At 43.2% G+C, this 17,407-nt stretch overlaps 1 protein-coding gene across 10 annotated transcripts in view; it reads left to right on the top strand.

Moving 5' to 3' along the window:
- The window catches only part of LOC129866652 (CUGBP Elav-like family member 2), a 76,461-nt gene that overhangs the window by 35,254 nt on the left and 23,800 nt on the right, over positions 1 to 17,407 (top strand). For all 10 annotated transcript variants that reach the window (XR_008761513.1, XM_055939425.1, XM_055939423.1 and 7 more), the window contains exon 3: positions 5,964 to 6,046. Coding sequence is in view for 9 of the 10 variants with exons in the window: in XM_055939425.1 (XP_055795400.1) it covers positions 5,964 to 6,046 (83 nt within the window). In the remaining variant the exon portion in view is untranslated. The remainder of the gene's footprint in view (positions 1 to 5,963; positions 6,047 to 17,407) is intronic.

Here is a 17,407-nt window from a genome sequence, read left to right as displayed (position 1 = left end):
TAAAAGCGGCAGCTCTACCCTTTAGCCCAGTGCGGATGTTGCCTGTAAACCATGGCTTCTGGTTGGGGTATGTACGTACAGTCACTGTGGGGTCGACATCCTCGATGCACTTATTGATAAAGCCAGTGACTGATGTGGTGTACTCCTCAATGCCATTGGAAGAATCCCGGGACATGTTCCAGTCTGTGCTAGCGAAACAGTCCTGTAGTTTAGCATCTGCTTCATCTGACCACTTTTTTTTATTGATCTAGTTACTGGTGCTTCCTGCTTTAATTTTTGCATGTAAGCAGGAATCAGGAGGATAGAATTATGGTCATATTTGCCAAACGGAGGGCGAGGGAGAGCTTTGTACGCGTCTCTGGTGGTCTACAGTTGTTTTTTTCTCTCTCTGGTTGCACATTTAACATGCTGGAAGAATTTTGGTAAATTGGATTTTAATTTCCCTTCATTAAAGTCCCCGGCCACTAGGAGCGCCGCCTCTGGATGAGCGTTTCTCTGTTTGCTTATGGTGATATACAGCTTATTGAGTGTAGTCTTAGTGCCAGCATCGATCTGTGGTGGTATGTAGACTAGAGGTCGACCGATTATGATTTTTCAACGCCGATACCGATTAATCGGACAATCTTTTTAAACATTTAAAAGATTTTAAACATTTTTTACTGAATGAACACTTATTTTAACTTAATACATCAATAAAATCAATTTAGCCTCAAATAAATAATGAAACATGTTCAATTTGGATTAAATAATGCAAAAACAAAGTGTTGGAGAAGAAAGTAAAAGCGCAATATGTGCCATGTAAGAAAGCTAACGTTTAAGTTCCGTGCTCAGAACATGAGAACATATGAAAGCTGGTGGTTCTTTTTAACATGAGTCTTCAATATTCCCAGGTAAGAAGTTTTAGGTTGTAGTTATTATAGGAATTATAGGACTATTTCTCTCTTAGACTATTGGATGTTCTTATAGGCACTTTAGTATTGCCAGTGTAACAGTTTAGCTTCCATCCCTCTCCTCGCCGCTACCTGGGCTCGAACCAGGGACACATCGACAACAGCCACCCTCGAAGCAGCGTTACCCATGCAGAGCAAGGGGAACAACTACTCCAAGTCTCAGAGCGAGTGATGTTTGAAACGCTATTAGCGTGCACCCCGCTAACTAGCTAGCCATTTCACATCGGTTACACCAGTCTAATCTCGGGAGTTGATAGGCTTGAAGTCATAAACAGCGCAATGCTTGAAGCATTGCGAAGAGCTGCTGGTAAACGCAGTAAAGTGCTGTTTGAATGAATGCTTACGAGCCTGCAGCTGCCTACCATCGCTCAGTCAGACTGCTCTATCAAATCATAGACTTAATTATAACATAACACACAGAAATACGAGCCGTAGGTCATTAATATGGTCGAATCCGGAAACTATCACCACGAAAACAAAATATTTATTCTTTCAGTGAAATACGGAACCGTTCCGTATTGGTGGCATCCATAAGTCAAAATATTCCTGTTACATTGCACAACCTTCAATGTTATGTCATAATTACGTAAAATTCTGGCAAATTAGTTCGCAATGAGCCAGGCGGCCCAAACTGTTGCATATACCCTGACTCTGTGTGCAATGAACGCAAGAGAAGTGACACAATTTCACCTGGTTAATATTGCTTGCTAACCTGGATTTCTTTTAGCTAAATATGCAGGTTTAAAATTACCGATTTCCGATTGTTATGAAAGCCTGAAATCGGCCCTAATTAATCGGCCATTCCGATTAATCGGTCGACCTCTAATGTAGACAGCTACGAAAAATACAGAAATTCTCTAGGTAGATAGTGTGGTCTACAGCTTGTCATGAGATACTCTACCTCAGACGAGCAAAACCTTAGACTTCCTTTGATATCGTGCACCAGTTGTTTACAAATATACATAGACCTCCCCTTGTCTTACCAGAGGCTGCTGTTCTATCCTGCCAGTACATTGTATAACCCGCCAGCTGTATTTTTATTAATGTCGTCATTCAGCCACGACTCGGTGAAACAAGATATTTCAGTTTAGTGTCCCGTTGGTAGGATATACGTGCTTTTAATTTGTACAATTTATTATCCAGCGACTGTACGTTGGCCAATAGTACCGATGGCAACGGCAGATTAGCCACTCGTCGGCTGATCCTCACAAGGCACCCCGATCTCCTTCCGCGATATCCCTGTCATTCGCAGGAGAAAGAGACTGAAAAGATGAGGGCCTGTTCGGCTGTCTGGAGTAAATCCCTCTAGTCCGACTCATTAAAGTGACATTTTTTGTCCAGTTCAAGGTGAGTAATCGCTGTTCTAATTTCGGTCATAAGAGACGGTAGCAGCAACATTATGTACAAAATAAGTAACAACAATGCGAAAAAAAATTATTAAATAGAACGGTTGGTTAAGAGCACATAAAACGGCAGCCATCTTCTCCGGCTCTCTAACTGATGTGTAACTACTTTTCTCGCTGTAGCCAGCCAACTCTTCTCTGGTAAAATGCTAGATTAACTTTTAAGCAAAACATAAGGAAATGTAGCCGGCTATGATGATGGCCATGCATTGTTTTTGCCAAAAAGACCTTGCTTTTTCTTTGTATGCTCATTAACTTGTGTGGCTGCCAGCCAAATAGTGTTGCACTTCTGTTGTCATCTGATGAAAATGAAGCTATTTTCTGCCGAATGTGTTGCCTTAATGTATTTTCTGTGAAGGAAAACTAGTTGCATGTCCCTGATCACTCTATTGAAGCAAAAAACACTTGACTTTTAAATATAAAACGTGACCTCTGGCAATACACTGCCAGACTCACCTGCTCCCACTTTCTCCCGTTGTGCTATTTACAAACAAACACGTTGCTGGCTCAACTGTTCTGGGGAACTACGGTAAGCGTCATAATGTAAAATAATGTGACCGGCGAAATGATGAACGCAATCTTTATCCCCTAATGTATTGCACAAGTTGACCGCAGGTATTTACTTAAAACGTAACTAACTACCAATATGAAAGCGTGTTGAAAAACCATCCTGTGGCTATTTCCAAAACCCCCGGTATACGGTATATACGAAATACTGCCGAAGCCTAATACAAAGCACATTGTGTGAGTCGATAAAACACCCCTCAATGCCGTTTCCCCCTCCTCTCCGTGTCATCCATCTTGCTTTTGTTTGAATCCTCCTGATTCTGTTGGAATCAATCCATTTAAATCCCCACTTCAATTTAGGTCTGTTTGTTCTAGCCCCTATCTATTTTGAGAACGGTCAAATTTGTAGCGTTGTTTTTTAAATATTTTTAGGTCATGATGACGCCAGGGTATCTGACTGCAGGGTATAAATACATGATAACCAGCATGCTTAGCTCTTAGCCCCATGGTTTATTTAGCCTCTATGCAGCAGGGAGGGGAAGCACAGTGAGAGAGCGGAGGGAAGACGGTGAAAGAGCGAGAAAGATTCATGGTTTATTTAGCGTCAGCAGAGTGCTAGGGGGGGTAGCACTGAACAACTGAGAGGGAGAGAGGGCGACACAGAGGGGAAGGGGGGTGCAACTCTGCAGTGGTAGCAAAGTTTGCGTGGCGGGGGTGGCCAGTGACAAAATGTAGCTGTTGTTAAGATAAGGTCCTGCAATTCTACACATTTTGCCATCTCAGTGACTCAACCATTATAACTAAATCAATGGGAGCCCCATGCCATTTCATTTATGGAATTTTTGATTCTCCCCGTGTCTAGTTTTTGATTTTGGCAATTGTTAGTTCTCAAAGTAGCTAACACAACGTGCCATCGGAACACAGGAGTGATGGTGGCTGATAATGGGCCTCTGTACGCCAATGTAGATATTCCATTAAAAATCAGCCGTTTCCAGCTACAATAGTCATTCACAACATTGACAATGTCTACACTGTGTTTCTGATCAATTTTATGTTATTTTAATGAACAAAACTGTTCCTTTTCTTTCAAAAACAAGGAAATGTCTAAGTGACCCTAAACTTTTGACCGGTAGTGTATATAAATACACACTCACTCACTACCGGTCAAAAGGTTTTAGAACACCTACTCATTCACGGCTTTTTCTTTATTTTGACTATTTTCTACATTGCAGAATAATAGTGGACATCAACTATGAAATAGCACATATGGAATCATGTAGTAACCAAAAAGTGTTAAACAAATCAAAAATATTTTATATTTGAGATTCTTCAAATAGCCATCCTTTGCCTTGACTGCTTTGCACACTCCACCGGTCTAATGTCCATTGATCATGTTTCTTGGCCCAAGCTAGCCTCTTCTTCTTATTGGTGTTCTTTAGTAGTGGTTTCTTTGCAGCAATTAGATCATGAAGGCCTGATACACGCAGTCTCCTCTGAACAGTTGATGTTGAAGTGTCTGTCACATGAACTCTGAAGCATTTATTTGGGCTGCAATTTCTGAGGCTGGTAACTCTAATGAACTTGTCCTCTGCAGCTGAGGTAACTCTGGGTCTTCCTTCCGTGTGGCGGTCCTCATTAGAGGCAGTTTCATCATAGTGCTTGATGGTTTTTGCAACTGCACTTGAAGAAACTTTCAAAGTTATTGAAATGTTCCATGTTGACTGACCTTCATGTCTTGAAGTAATGATGGACTGTTGTTTTTCTTTGCTTATTTGAGCTGTTCTTGCCATAATATGGACTTGGTCTTTTACCAAATAGGGCTATCTTCTGTATACCACCCCTAACATGTCACAACACAATTTATTGGCTCAAACGCATTAAGAAGGAAAGACATTCCAGAAATGAACTTTTAACAAAGAACATCTGTTAATTGAAATGCATTCCAGGTGACTACCTCATGAAGCTGGTTGAGAGAATGGCAAGAGTGTGAAAAACTGTCATCAAGGCAAAGGGTGGCTACTTTGAAGAATCTCAAATATATTATATATTTTAATTTGTGTAACAGTTTTTTGGTTACTACATGATTCCATATGTGGTATTTCATAGATTTGATGTCTTCAATATTATTCTACAATGTAGAAAATAGTAAAAATCAAGAAAAATCCTGGAATGAGTAGGTGTCCAGACTTTTGACTGGTGCTGTATATAAAACATATCTTCATATGCCACCGCTGCTAAATTAATATAGGGGAAACACTGAAGCTGCCTCTTAGAGATGAGAACGGAGCAGCTCGATGCATGTTAGCATATCGCAGCTCCCAGTCGAGGCTTGGGAGAGAGGGGGAGCTCCACTCCACAGTAACATTATAACTCGAGCACACGCGCACGGCACAGCCTGAGAGGGAGTTCTACAGTAAGCAGCAGCAATACAACACTATGTAGGTCAGAGACGCTGCAGTACTCTACTTCCCTGTGTGTGTGTGTGCTCTCCACTTCTGTGTGTGTTTGTGTTCTCTGCCAGCCCAGAGAAACTGACAGGCTGGAACGCCACTGGCGGTCTGCTGGGACTGAAGGATGAGAGTATTTTTTTCCCCTTCTTTTTTTCTCCTCTCTTACCCCTCCCCCATCGCCCTCTCTTGTTCTATTGCTTGCTCTCTCCTCTCCTCCCATTCTTATTGTGTCTGTGGATGTATTGCCTATGTGTGTGTATATGCACACTTATGTAACGGAGAGCCATTCAATAGTATTGTCAGTACAGTGGCTGCCTGCCTCTGAGTAGCCTCACTGTAGCCTTTCTCTGCAACACCTCAGTGACCCTGACAGACAGATAGCCTCTTGGTCTCCTGCTCTGCTCTCTGTGGCAGTACTGTACAGTCACGAGTGTCAACTATGACCCTGATCCATCAGCCCATCTCCTTATCTTGCCCATAGCCTACTCTCACTGTGTGCTGTATAGGCACCTAGCATGCTGTGCAGTATGTGTACTGTATGTACAACAGTTAATAGTGATTCCATTCCTTGTCTTGAAACAGCACTTGTGTTTAATGTTGCGTCACTCTGATTGTTCTGTTATTAAATTCAACCCCCCCTTCTCTCTCTGCAGGATGCTGTTTTGTAACGTTTTATACCAGAAAAGCCGCCCTGGAGGCCCAGAATGCATTGCACAACATAAAGACCTTAACAGGGGTGAGTAAGCAGGAAGTGTGTGTGTGTGTGCCGCCTTTAGCCCCCCATTGCTCCCCTGTGTTGCTGCTGTGGACTGCACTTGGATGGATGTAACCTAATGAGCTCAACTATAGCCACAGCCCACACACACCGTATAGGCACTGCCATGCCATTCCTATCCACAAGAACTGACCTGAACCTTGCTCCCTCTTCTGATGAAGTAATAACCACACAGTCGTGTGCACACCAAGACCCAAACACGGAGAGTCAGGTAAAGGGTGCTTTGCATGAGGGGAACCTAGCTAGCCAACTCACTGAAGCGCAACCAGACACACACACAAACACACACACACACACACACACAGCTACCCAGTCATAAAGTGGAACAAATTATTCATTGTGCTTGTCCTCATGAATCATAGATGCAAAACTACATTTAATATTTAAAAAGGAATACAAAAGGAAAGTGTTTGAAGAATATTGCTCCTAACAATGGAATCTGCTGAGAGCGATGGAGGGAGTGTGAGAAGGAAAGTGAAATCAGGGCGACAGCTGTACAGAGAAACAGAGGGAGTCTTAATTCTAACCTGATTTATTTGATAGAGATTAAAGCTCAGTCAACTGGAACAACTGCAATTGCTTGTTAAAGCTTCGTAAATCTGCCTCCCCTGTCCCCTATGTTACTCTATCTGCTTCCAATCAATTAAATCAATACTAAACTACCTCAGTCGTCAATGAAATCAATAACTCCACTCTGCCGACATTTTCAGTTTCCAATAATCAGGAGAATGACTAAGTGTTGAAGAATTTGTACCTGTGTGATAAGCAAAGGGAGACTGTACTAATTCTACCATTCAGGGTTGGGGTGAATTCCATTTGAGTCCTGAATTGACAAGGAATTGACCCCAGCCCTGAAATGTTCAGTGGCGTGATGATCGAAGTGAGATTAGATAACACATACTGGTACAAACCTAGAGTATAAATAGCACTGTATCTAGTGTCATTAATCAGTTAAACATTTTCGAATCAAGTGCGTGTATTTTGACAGCTGCTCCCTAGCCCTACCACAGCCAGTCATGCTGCTCCTGGCATTGACTGAAGCCCGATGGCTCGTCGGTGGAAAAGCTTGTGTCCCTTTCGGTCGCCAAACCTGGGTTCAAATACTATTTGAACTCATTTCAAATACTCGATCTCTGCTTGGTTGAGTTTGCCCATTGCAATGGAACCAATAGAAAAGTCACACAAGTGCACATCCCAGATCCCGCCTATCTGGCCCTCCAGGCAGGCTAAAGCAAATACGATAAGTGTTTGAATGATTTTTTTTAAAGTAGTATTTGAACCCGGGTAGGTCTGTCGCACGGACTCCCTCCTCCTGTGCCTGCCTCTCTTTGGCAATTGACGCCAGTCCCCATACCGAGAGGGCCATCTGTCTATTTCTTTTAGTTCCCTTCTCTCTGAAAAACAACACATTTCATAACTGCCTCTCCTGTTTGTGTTTTTATCGTGAGCACTCAAATGAGGGAGTAAGATTTCCCATGTTATCATGTCATCATAAAGCATGGTAAACAAACTTGAAGCCAAACTACTTCCATGATATCTTTATTTCAACTGTCTATGTCTCTTGAAAAATAACACCATTACATACAGCCAGCCTCCCCTGTTTTTGTTTTTATAGAAATGGCAAGAATTGAGTAAAATATCTAGTCTTGACACATGACAAATACATTTAACTTGAAACCTTGCCCTCTGCTCATATCCTAATTCCCCTTTGCTTAAAATCTAGCCACTTCACTCCATAGTTTTCTTATTCCCTTTCTGGCTTCTCTGTGCCAATGTGGCAGGTGTAGATGTCTAATCCAAAAAGATTAGCTCTTCAGATCCACTTCTTCCTCTGCGTATTAAGGGATCTAGTGGAAGAGCTAGGGGAAATAAATCGCAGGTGGAAATATGTCATTTGCAGATGGACTGGATTTTCTGCCAACTTCTTGTTGTAGCTCAAGCTGTTGCTCAGATATGGCCCCTCATTTCTGGAACATGTTGGCAATGCTGGACGGTATGGCTAGCATTCCATTCCCAAGTGAAAAATGATCACTTTAAAGACCAGTGGACACTATGCGCCCCAAATGGCACCCTATTCCCTATATATTGCACTACTTTTGACTAAAGGTAGTGCACTATATAGGGTAGTGTTTCATGGTAATCCGGTACCACGTTAATATCATGGTACCAAAACGTCATGACACCAACATTTTTAGAATACCATAGTACCGTTTCATATGATACTACGATTTTTTTTTGACCCTACCGATCTAAAGCGCCCGCAGGTGACTTTATAAACAGTAAATGTTTAGAAAGTCAGTTGCTTAAGCAACCGCAATTAGTCTCGTGTATGCTATGCGCCGGTCCAACGTCCACTTCACTTTCATGCGCGTATCACGTGTGTCAGCTGTGATCAGACAGCCGCAACCCGCTACCAGCCCTCACTCACCTGCTTTTCTCCGTCCGCTCTTACTGCACATATATTCATCCATCACTTTTTAAAATGTAATTTAGTGATGGCGAGTCGGGATAGAGACCCTGATCAGTCTTCTGTTACATTTGCTAAATTGGAGCGGCACGAAGAGCGAGTAAAAGTTGATACATTGTACGTAATTTCATCATTGATAAACCAAGGGCACAGGCCAGTCTGAATATAGGCGTTTGTAAGTTTGTTGTCAGGCAGCAGTGCCAGAGAGGAAAACAGCTTCGCGACAGGCATGCTTACATCTTCACAACAAATACGCCGTTTTGTCTCTAGCTCAAACGGGATAAAGAATATGCCTCTTATAACCGGCGCTACCTCTTTTCTTCCTGTGCGATTTCACACACCTTTTTGTCATTTCACAAACCGGGTTGTTTTAAACTAATCCCGGCATGCTAATTATTGGTTTGATAATGTTACCTAGCTAGCTAACAACCTGGTGGCATTACAATGACAGCCTACTGGGGAACAGTGGGTTAACTTCCTTGTTCAGGGCCAGAATGACAAATGTTTACCGTGTCAGCACGGGGATTCGATCCAGCAACCTTCAGGTTACTGGCCCAACGCTCTAACCACTAGGCTTCCTGCCGCTCTAACCACTAGGCCTAACTATATCAAAAATCTATCTCTTTCTGGTCCACACATTCTGTTTAGTGTCTAATGTTTTTAAAGTTGGGAGTGGGTGGGTGGGAGGGAGGGAGTGGGTGTATGTGTGGGTGGGGGAGAGTGAGAGAGAGAGTGTGTGTTGTAACGGTTTTGACTTGAGGTTATTTCTAGGGGTGCCAGGTAGGTTGAGCCTACCAGAGAAAGCATTGGTTTCTCCTTTTAGTTTGGGAGGGAATGAGTCCCATCTGGTCCGTCAAGTCACACCAATACAAAGGACTTATTAAAAGTAAGGATGGAAATATACTTTTCATAAACCCCTTAAAACATTGGAAAGAACTTCAAACAAGTGTATTCTTTTGCGTGGTTGTATTAACAACATAAATGATCACACACACCCACACTCAACAATATAACAAATCAATGCACTTATGATCATTTAGAAATGTCCTGTACCTCGGGCATAAAAAGAGTCCAGCCCGGTAAATAAGTTCAGTGACTCAAGTGACCTTAGTCACGCAACGTTTGTCTGTAGTGTAGAACCAGTATATTCATACACTCAAAATCACACTTATTTTGCAACACAACTATAAAGCGTATCAAAGATTAACCAAAGAATAATACGTCCTCACAACTACATAAATCACAGTATACATCACCCAAACAAATGAAATACCGTGTACAAAAAGTTGTAGTCAGTCGGTCAGTCAGACAATCCGCCAACAGATCTCCAGCGGAGAAAAGGCCACGAAAACCAACGGAGAGTGGTAGTCCACAGACGCACAGAGTGGATCCAATCCTGGGTAAACTCGCTTTAAGGCTACAAAACACACTGTAAGGCAACAAAACAAACGTAATGGCGAAGCTTCATGAACTGAAGGTAGTACACATCCTCATTCATGTCTCAATCACAACTTCACCTTTGCGCAGCTGATGCTGGCTATTTAATGGGAATTAAAGGGGAAGCGCCCTATTAGAAGGAGAAGCACTGAGACGGTTCAGAAATATTCAGGGCCGTCACACACCCCCTCCCCTGGAAAAAGCCGACCATTGCCCGGGAAGGCACATCTTGGTCGGGGAAACCGAGAAAGGTCTCCTCATCACTTTCCTCTACAAAAATATTCATTACTTTTTGGCGCTCCCGCTCCTCAACTGAGGGGTCACAAGCATTAAGGCGTGAGACTTCTGGGTCTGGGAATCCGAGAAAAGTCTCCTCACTTTCCTCTTCAAAGATATCCAGGACCTTGCGGCGCTCAATCTCCTCCAATTCCTCAGCCGAGGGGTAACAGGCCTTAAGGCGTGAGACATGGACAACGCGCATATCTTCACCTGTGTCCTCTTTCACCACTCGGTAGTTCAAAGGGCCCATCTGCTCCACAATCCTATATGGTCCTTGCCATTTAGGAGCGAGCTTGGCCGAGAAGAATTGTTCAGCTTTCGAGTAAGGATGAGAGCGAAGCCACACCCGATCACGAAGCTGGAACTGCATGTCTCGTCTGTTCTTATCATAATTTCTCTTCTGCTTGAGTCGAGCCTGGATCATGTTCTTCGAGACAAGAGCTCTCAAGTCGTGGAGATGGACTACCTGGTCATAGCAAGCAGCGTCTGGAGTAAGCTGCTGGGGCTGTAGCACCATATCCAAGGGTCCTCGGAGGGGACGACTTAGGTTCAGCTCTGCAGGTGTGACTCCAGTGGACTCTTGCACAGCAGAATTCAGGGCAAATCGAAACTCGTGAAGGTGCTTGTCCCAGTGTTTGTGCTGGGTTCCTACATAGGAAGCAACCATCGTCTTCAAGGTTCGATTTACTCTCTCAGTGAGGTTGGTCTGTGGGTGATAGGCCGTGGTCAACTTCTGTCTCAGGTTCCATCTTTGGCAGGTCTCCTCAAAGAGATCAGAGACAAATTGGGAACCTCGATCAGACAGGATGTAATCAGGCACTCCCCAGCGAGTCAGGATCTCTTTCGTAAGGATGTTAGAGACTGTCCTTGCTGTGGCCTGACGCAGGGCAAAGAGCTCCACCCACTTGGAATAGTAATCAACAAAAACAAGCATGTACACATTCTGATTGGAGCTTCTAGGAAATGGACCCATCAAGTCCACTCCTAACATTTCCCAAGGTCGGGTAACCACCGTTTGCTGCAACTTGCCAGCAGGTTTTCTACCTTCTGGTTTGTACATTTGACAAACCTGGCAGTTTCGGATGTGTGACTTCACATCCATGCTCAGATGTGGCCAGTACAGTAATGCTTGCAAACGTTTGTAGGTTTTGAACCTGCCCAAATGACCAGCTAATGGGTCTTCATGGAAATGTTGAAGCAGTTGAAGGCGTAGAGTTTCAGGTATGTACATTTGGTAGAGTGTTCTGTGAGGTAGTTGTACAACTCGGTAGACTTTGTCTTCAATGATGGTCAGCTTTGTGGTAGGGTTGACCATCTTTTCTCCATCTTCCAGGATAGTCTGGTACAAAGCCTGTACTTCTGGATCATCCTGTTGGGCTTTCCAAATGACCTCATCAGAGATGGGAAAGTCAGTTTTGGGTGAGTCTCGACTGCTAGACAGGACAGTAGCACATGTAAGATGAGGGCCACCATTACCACAAGCAGGAGCTCTGGATAAGGCATCTGGAACAGTGTTGTATTTTCCTTTCCTGTATTCTACTGCAAAGGTGAACTCTTGCAACCGTAGAGCCCATCTGATGAGCCTGGTGCTTGGTTTGTTGGTCTTGAACACCCACACAAGGGAGGAATGGTCAGTGACCACAGTGAAGTGTCTTCCCTCCAGGTAGTACCTCCACTTTTCCAAAGCCCAGACAACTGCAAGGCACTCTTGCTCGGTTGTGGAGTAGTTCCGTTCTGCTCCATTCAATGTCCGACTGGCGAACGCTAACACTTCTTCAGTACCAAGTCCAGTCTGTTGGACTAGGACAGCACCAAGTCCAACATCACTTGCATCAGTGTAAACAACAAAAGGGCAATCAAAGTTGGGATGACCCAAAATGGGAGGTGTGACGAGGTGTCGTTTCAGGGTTTCAAAGGAGTTCTGGCACTCTGCCGTCCATCGGAATTTCGCTCCTTTTCGCTTCAACGCGTTGAGGGGTTCTGCCACCTGGGAGAAGTTCCACACAAACCGATGGTACCATCCAGCCATCCCAAGGAACCGTTGAAGGGCCTTGAGTGTGGTTGGCACAGGGAAGTCTTGTACAGCCTTGGTCTTTTCAGGATCCACATGAATGCCGTCAAAAGACACAATATGGCCAAGGAACTTCAGGGAGGTTTGGCAGAAGTTGCTCTTCTTCATATTCAATGTCAGACCAGCTTCTCTTAGCTTGTCCAACACTGCTTGAAGATCTTGAAAGTGTTGCTCTCTGTTCTGGGAGTAGATAATTATATCGTCCAGGTAGACGAAACAGATCTTCCCTTTGAGCTCCCCTAACACAATCTCCATGAGTCTTTGGAAAGTGGCAGGTGCATTCTTTAATCCAAAAGGCATCACCTTAAAGGAAAACAAGCCCTCAGCACAGACAAAAGCAGTCTTGTCCTTGCTTTCCTGGTCCATCTCAACCTGCCAATAGCCACTATTGAGGTCAAGGGTAGTGAACATAACAGCACCAGACAATGACTCCAGGATCTCGTGGATGGTGGGAAGAGGATAGGCATCAGTCTGGGAAACATTGTTGGTCTTCCTATAGTCCACACAAAATCTAAGACCACCGGTCTTTTTTGGAATGAGGACAACAGGAGCAGCCCAGGGAGAGGAGGAACGTTCTATTATATCTTGTGTCAACATATCATTAATGAGTCCCTTTTGGATTATTAGCGTCGCTGGGGACAAACGATATGGCTTTTGCTTGATCGGCATTTCCTGTGTAAGGAATATTTTGTGCTTCAGGAGTCCGGTGCGTCCTAGCTTTGAAGTACACACATCAGCATTATTCTGCAGCTGTTCCAACAGCCTTAACTCCTCTGGCTGTTCCAGCTGAGCTCTTCTTACAGCCTGTAAAAGGAGATCATCAGAAGGATTACCCAGGGTTAGTGGTACCGGAGCAACGGCAGAGAAGACTGCCACACATCTTTCCAGATCCATTAGCGGATCAGGACTGTCATCCTTTTTCCCAAAGGTGGGAAATTGCAATTTAATGGGCATCGCTCCCACATGACGTCTACTCAAATCACCATGAACAAAAGAGCTAGGAGGGATTGAGGAAGTAGAGGGTGAGGGAGTTATCGGACCATGAAAATGAACACCAGGATGCATGGTGGATTGCATCCTGCAAGGGGTGGCTGCATCATGGCCTTGTCTTGGCTGTTCTGAGGTGCCCGCTTGGCCCTCAGTGGTCTGAACAGAAGTGGACACAAGAGAAGCTCTGTGCAAGGAGTTGTGCCTAATGGAGGCCATGTCAACAGACACATCATCCAACATTTTAACACAATTAGAGAGCGCTGTCTGCAAGTGGTCTACAGTGTTAACCAGGGGAGAAAATACAGAATTGACGTCCTTGAGGACCTCAGTGTGATGATGTTGCAGGCGCCACTGGAGAGTGGCAGTGAGTTGGCTTTGTTGGTAGTCAAACTGCCTGTCCATGGCACCAATAATTTCCTGTCTTCTGTTCTCACTGAGCTCTGTCAGAGTGTGGGTTAGACTACTCAGGGAGTTTCTGAATTCCATGGTGCTCTGTTGTTGCTCTTCACTCAGACATTTGAATTTATGGTGGATTAGAGTTTGGAGATGTTGTTGAGTCTGACGAATATCAAGGATGTCACCTTGAAGTTGTAAGAATACAACCTCTGGAGATAAACCAGACAATGGAGGAAGGTTGGGCGTCAGAGGGAGGGATAACTCAGTACTTCCACACAGATCCATGTCAATAAGTGAGTTACTAGTTAGACCTGTGGCCTGTGGTCCAGACCGAGCATTCAGGTTCCCAGGGCTCTGGCCCAAATCAACTCCTTTATTTCCATTCACATTATGATTTGTATTGTTGGCTTGGTAGTCAGAATGACCCTGTGTATTCCCATTGACAGGTATGATATGGATGAGCACATTTTCTTGGAGTGAATCCATTGTTTTAATTACACACAAAAGATTTGCTTTGGTTAGTTCTCAATGTTGAGGTCCCATCTGGGGTGCCATTTTTTATGTAACGGTTTTGACTTGAGGTTATTTCTAGGGGTGCCAGGTAGGTTGAGCCTACCAGAGAAAGCATTGGTTTCTCCTTTTAGTTTGGGAGGGAATGAGTCCCATCTGGTCCGTCAAGTCACACCAATACAAAGGACTTATTAAAAGTAAGGATGGAAATATACTTTTCATAAACCCCTTAAAACATTGGAAAGAACTTCAAACAAGTGTATTCTTTTGCGTGGTTGTATTAACAACATAAATGATCACACACACCCACACTCAACAATATAACAAATCAATGCACTTATGATCATTTAGAAATGTCCTGTACCTCGGGCATAAAAAGAGTCCAGCCCGGTAAATAAGTTCAGTGACTCAAGTGACCTTAGTCACGCAACGTTTGTCTGTAGTGTAGAACCAGTATATTCATACACTCAAAATCACACTTATTTTGCAACACAACTATAAAGCGTATCAAAGATTAACCAAAGAATAATACGTCCTCACAACTACATAAATCACAGTATACATCACCCAAACAAATGAAATACCGTGTACAAAAAGTTGTAGTCAGTCGGTCAGTCAGACAATCCGCCAACAGATCTCCAGCGGAGAAAAGGCCACGAAAACCAACGGAGAGTGGTAGTCCACAGACGCACAGAGTGGATCCAATCCTGGGTAAACTCGCTTTAAGGCTACAAAACACACTGTAAGGCAACAAAACAAACGTAATGGCGAAGCTTCATGAACTGAAGGTAGTACACATCCTCATTCATGTCTCAATCACAACTTCACCTTTGCGCAGCTGATGCTGGCTATTTAATGGGAATTAAAGGGGAAGCGCCCTATTAGAAGGAGAAGCACTGAGACGGTTCAGAAATATTCAGGGCCGTCACAGTGTGTGTGTGTGTGTCAGATTATGTGTGAGTGTGAAATTTAATGTGTGTGAAATTCAATAAGTGTGAATATTAGTGCCTGTTTTTTTTTGTGTAGCATAGGCGCATAACGTTTAGAAAACGGGAACAAGCGTCCTGGAGATGGGTGAACAGTACGCTATGCCACTGAATTTTTCCCTTCTTGTTATCGCGATACTACTATGTATCGCGATACGTGGCCTGGTATTGTTTCATTAGTAAAATGTTGGTATCATGAAAACACTAATATAGGTGCCATTTGGGATGCAGCCATTAAGAAGCAGGCCAGAAGAGAGAAGCACTGTTAGATTTGATTAGGATCCCCATTAGCCGATGCCAATGGCGACAGCTAGTCTTACTGGGGTCCAGCACATAACAAAAAAGACATCACAGACAAAATACTTTACAATTCACATACATTAACATGTAGGGGGTGTGGGTGGTGGCTGTGTGTGTGCATCTATCAGTTAGACATAAATGTCAATACATGCACACGAAAAGTAGGTCACATGGGGGAGAGGTGTTGTGAGGTGTTGCTTTATTTAAAAAAATAAATAAACCAGGTTTGCTGTTCACTTGCACTATATGAGATGGAAGGGAGTTCCATGCAACCATGGCTCTGTATAGTACTGTGTGTTTTCGGGCTGTCCTTGACCCCAAAAAATCGAGTCCTATGTGTTTTTAATCAAATCAACTATATGCACTGAGCTTGTCTGAGGCTTTAATCTAACTGTTTGATGAAATAATTAAGTCATACAAATGAGTAGAGGGAGTCCGACCGCAATTGATTTGATTGTGGCCCCTGGCTCAGACAAAATGAATAAATAATTATACAAAAGTCACTTGGTGACTGTTTGACTAGCACCCGTTGTGTGTCTCTCCTCCCTGCTGCGGGGACCATCATACATCAACAATGTGTATAGCGCTGTGGGTGGTTGCTAAAGCTGCAACATAATTACAGCCATTTCTGACTGAAAAGTTCTGTTGCCGAAGAGCCTCCATTTGTTTAGGAAAAACATTCCCCAACCCATCAACCTGTGACACATGTATGGTTCGCATGCAAGTGACCAATATGGCCTGACCTATAGCATATCATAATCACATCAGTAAATTGGTTATAACAAACTCTGAACACCGTAACACGTGACAACAAAATGAATGCAGAGGACGCGACAAATCAACTAGAAACGGGGGAATGTTTACTGGTTGCGCAGGAGGTAAAGGGGAAGTCAGATGTGTGCAATAATTTTGACGAGCTGTCGAAAATACTGGAAATACAAGTATTGAGTAAGCGCTGCGTGCATATTCTGTGTGCCAAACACGTGCTGTTAGATTAAATTGTTCCAGACGGTCAGAAATATATTGTGTATCAGAGTGTTAACGTTTTTTTTGTAAAGCTTTTATTACAGCAAAGACTAAAAACGGTCTCGTTGATTCGTGAATGCAATTTCCAAAATGGAACGGTTTATGCTAATTATTCAATGGTCGCTTTATTTTAAAACTAAAATGCTTGATTGCATTTCACATCATGAATGATTCGTATGCTGTGTGATGACATAAACAAATAAGTTATTGATTGATACAGTAGTCTATTTCAATGCGTATATAAGTAAGTTACTGTATTTAGGATGTGCTCTTGGGCCTTAGGTGCTCTTAGATGGTGGTTATACAAGGCTGCTATACTAACCCTATTAATGATTATTATAATAATAATAACAATGAGATCAAGGAAAAAGGAGGGTCGTTATCGTTATTATAAATATAAATTTTCTGACCATTTGGAACAGTGTAAACACTAAATAAATGATTAATAATACCAGGGAGGCTGGTCTAACGAAAATAAAGTCTAACACCTTTATTACAGACGAATTTATGAAATTGTTGCGTGAGGCTCGGTGCTCACGGAATCAGTAGGCTATTAAACACTCCAACAGGCAACAGAAGCAGGATCTGTCTTATTTCTGTAGATATATATGGATGATTTATAAAGCCAGGCACATTTAACAGTTAGGCTATTGATTATAGACGTAATTGAGTTGGTTTCCTCTCGCCTCACTTTTCTTCGACAATTGAGCCAAGGGCTGTTTTCTCTTCTCCTAACTCAGCCGCATTGTTCTCAACACCAATATACTGGTTAACGTTGCTATTATGCACATAGCAGCATGGTCAAGGAAAAGGCACCAATTGAACAGCGCACTGATGCGTTTCAGAACCGTGGACAGCGA

Source organism: Salvelinus fontinalis, chromosome 12, assembly GCF_029448725.1.
Source record: "Salvelinus fontinalis isolate EN_2023a chromosome 12, ASM2944872v1, whole genome shotgun sequence".
Classification (NCBI taxonomy): Eukaryota; Metazoa; Chordata; class Actinopteri; order Salmoniformes; family Salmonidae; genus Salvelinus; species Salvelinus fontinalis.
This window is presented reverse-complemented; position numbering and strand designations above follow the sequence as displayed.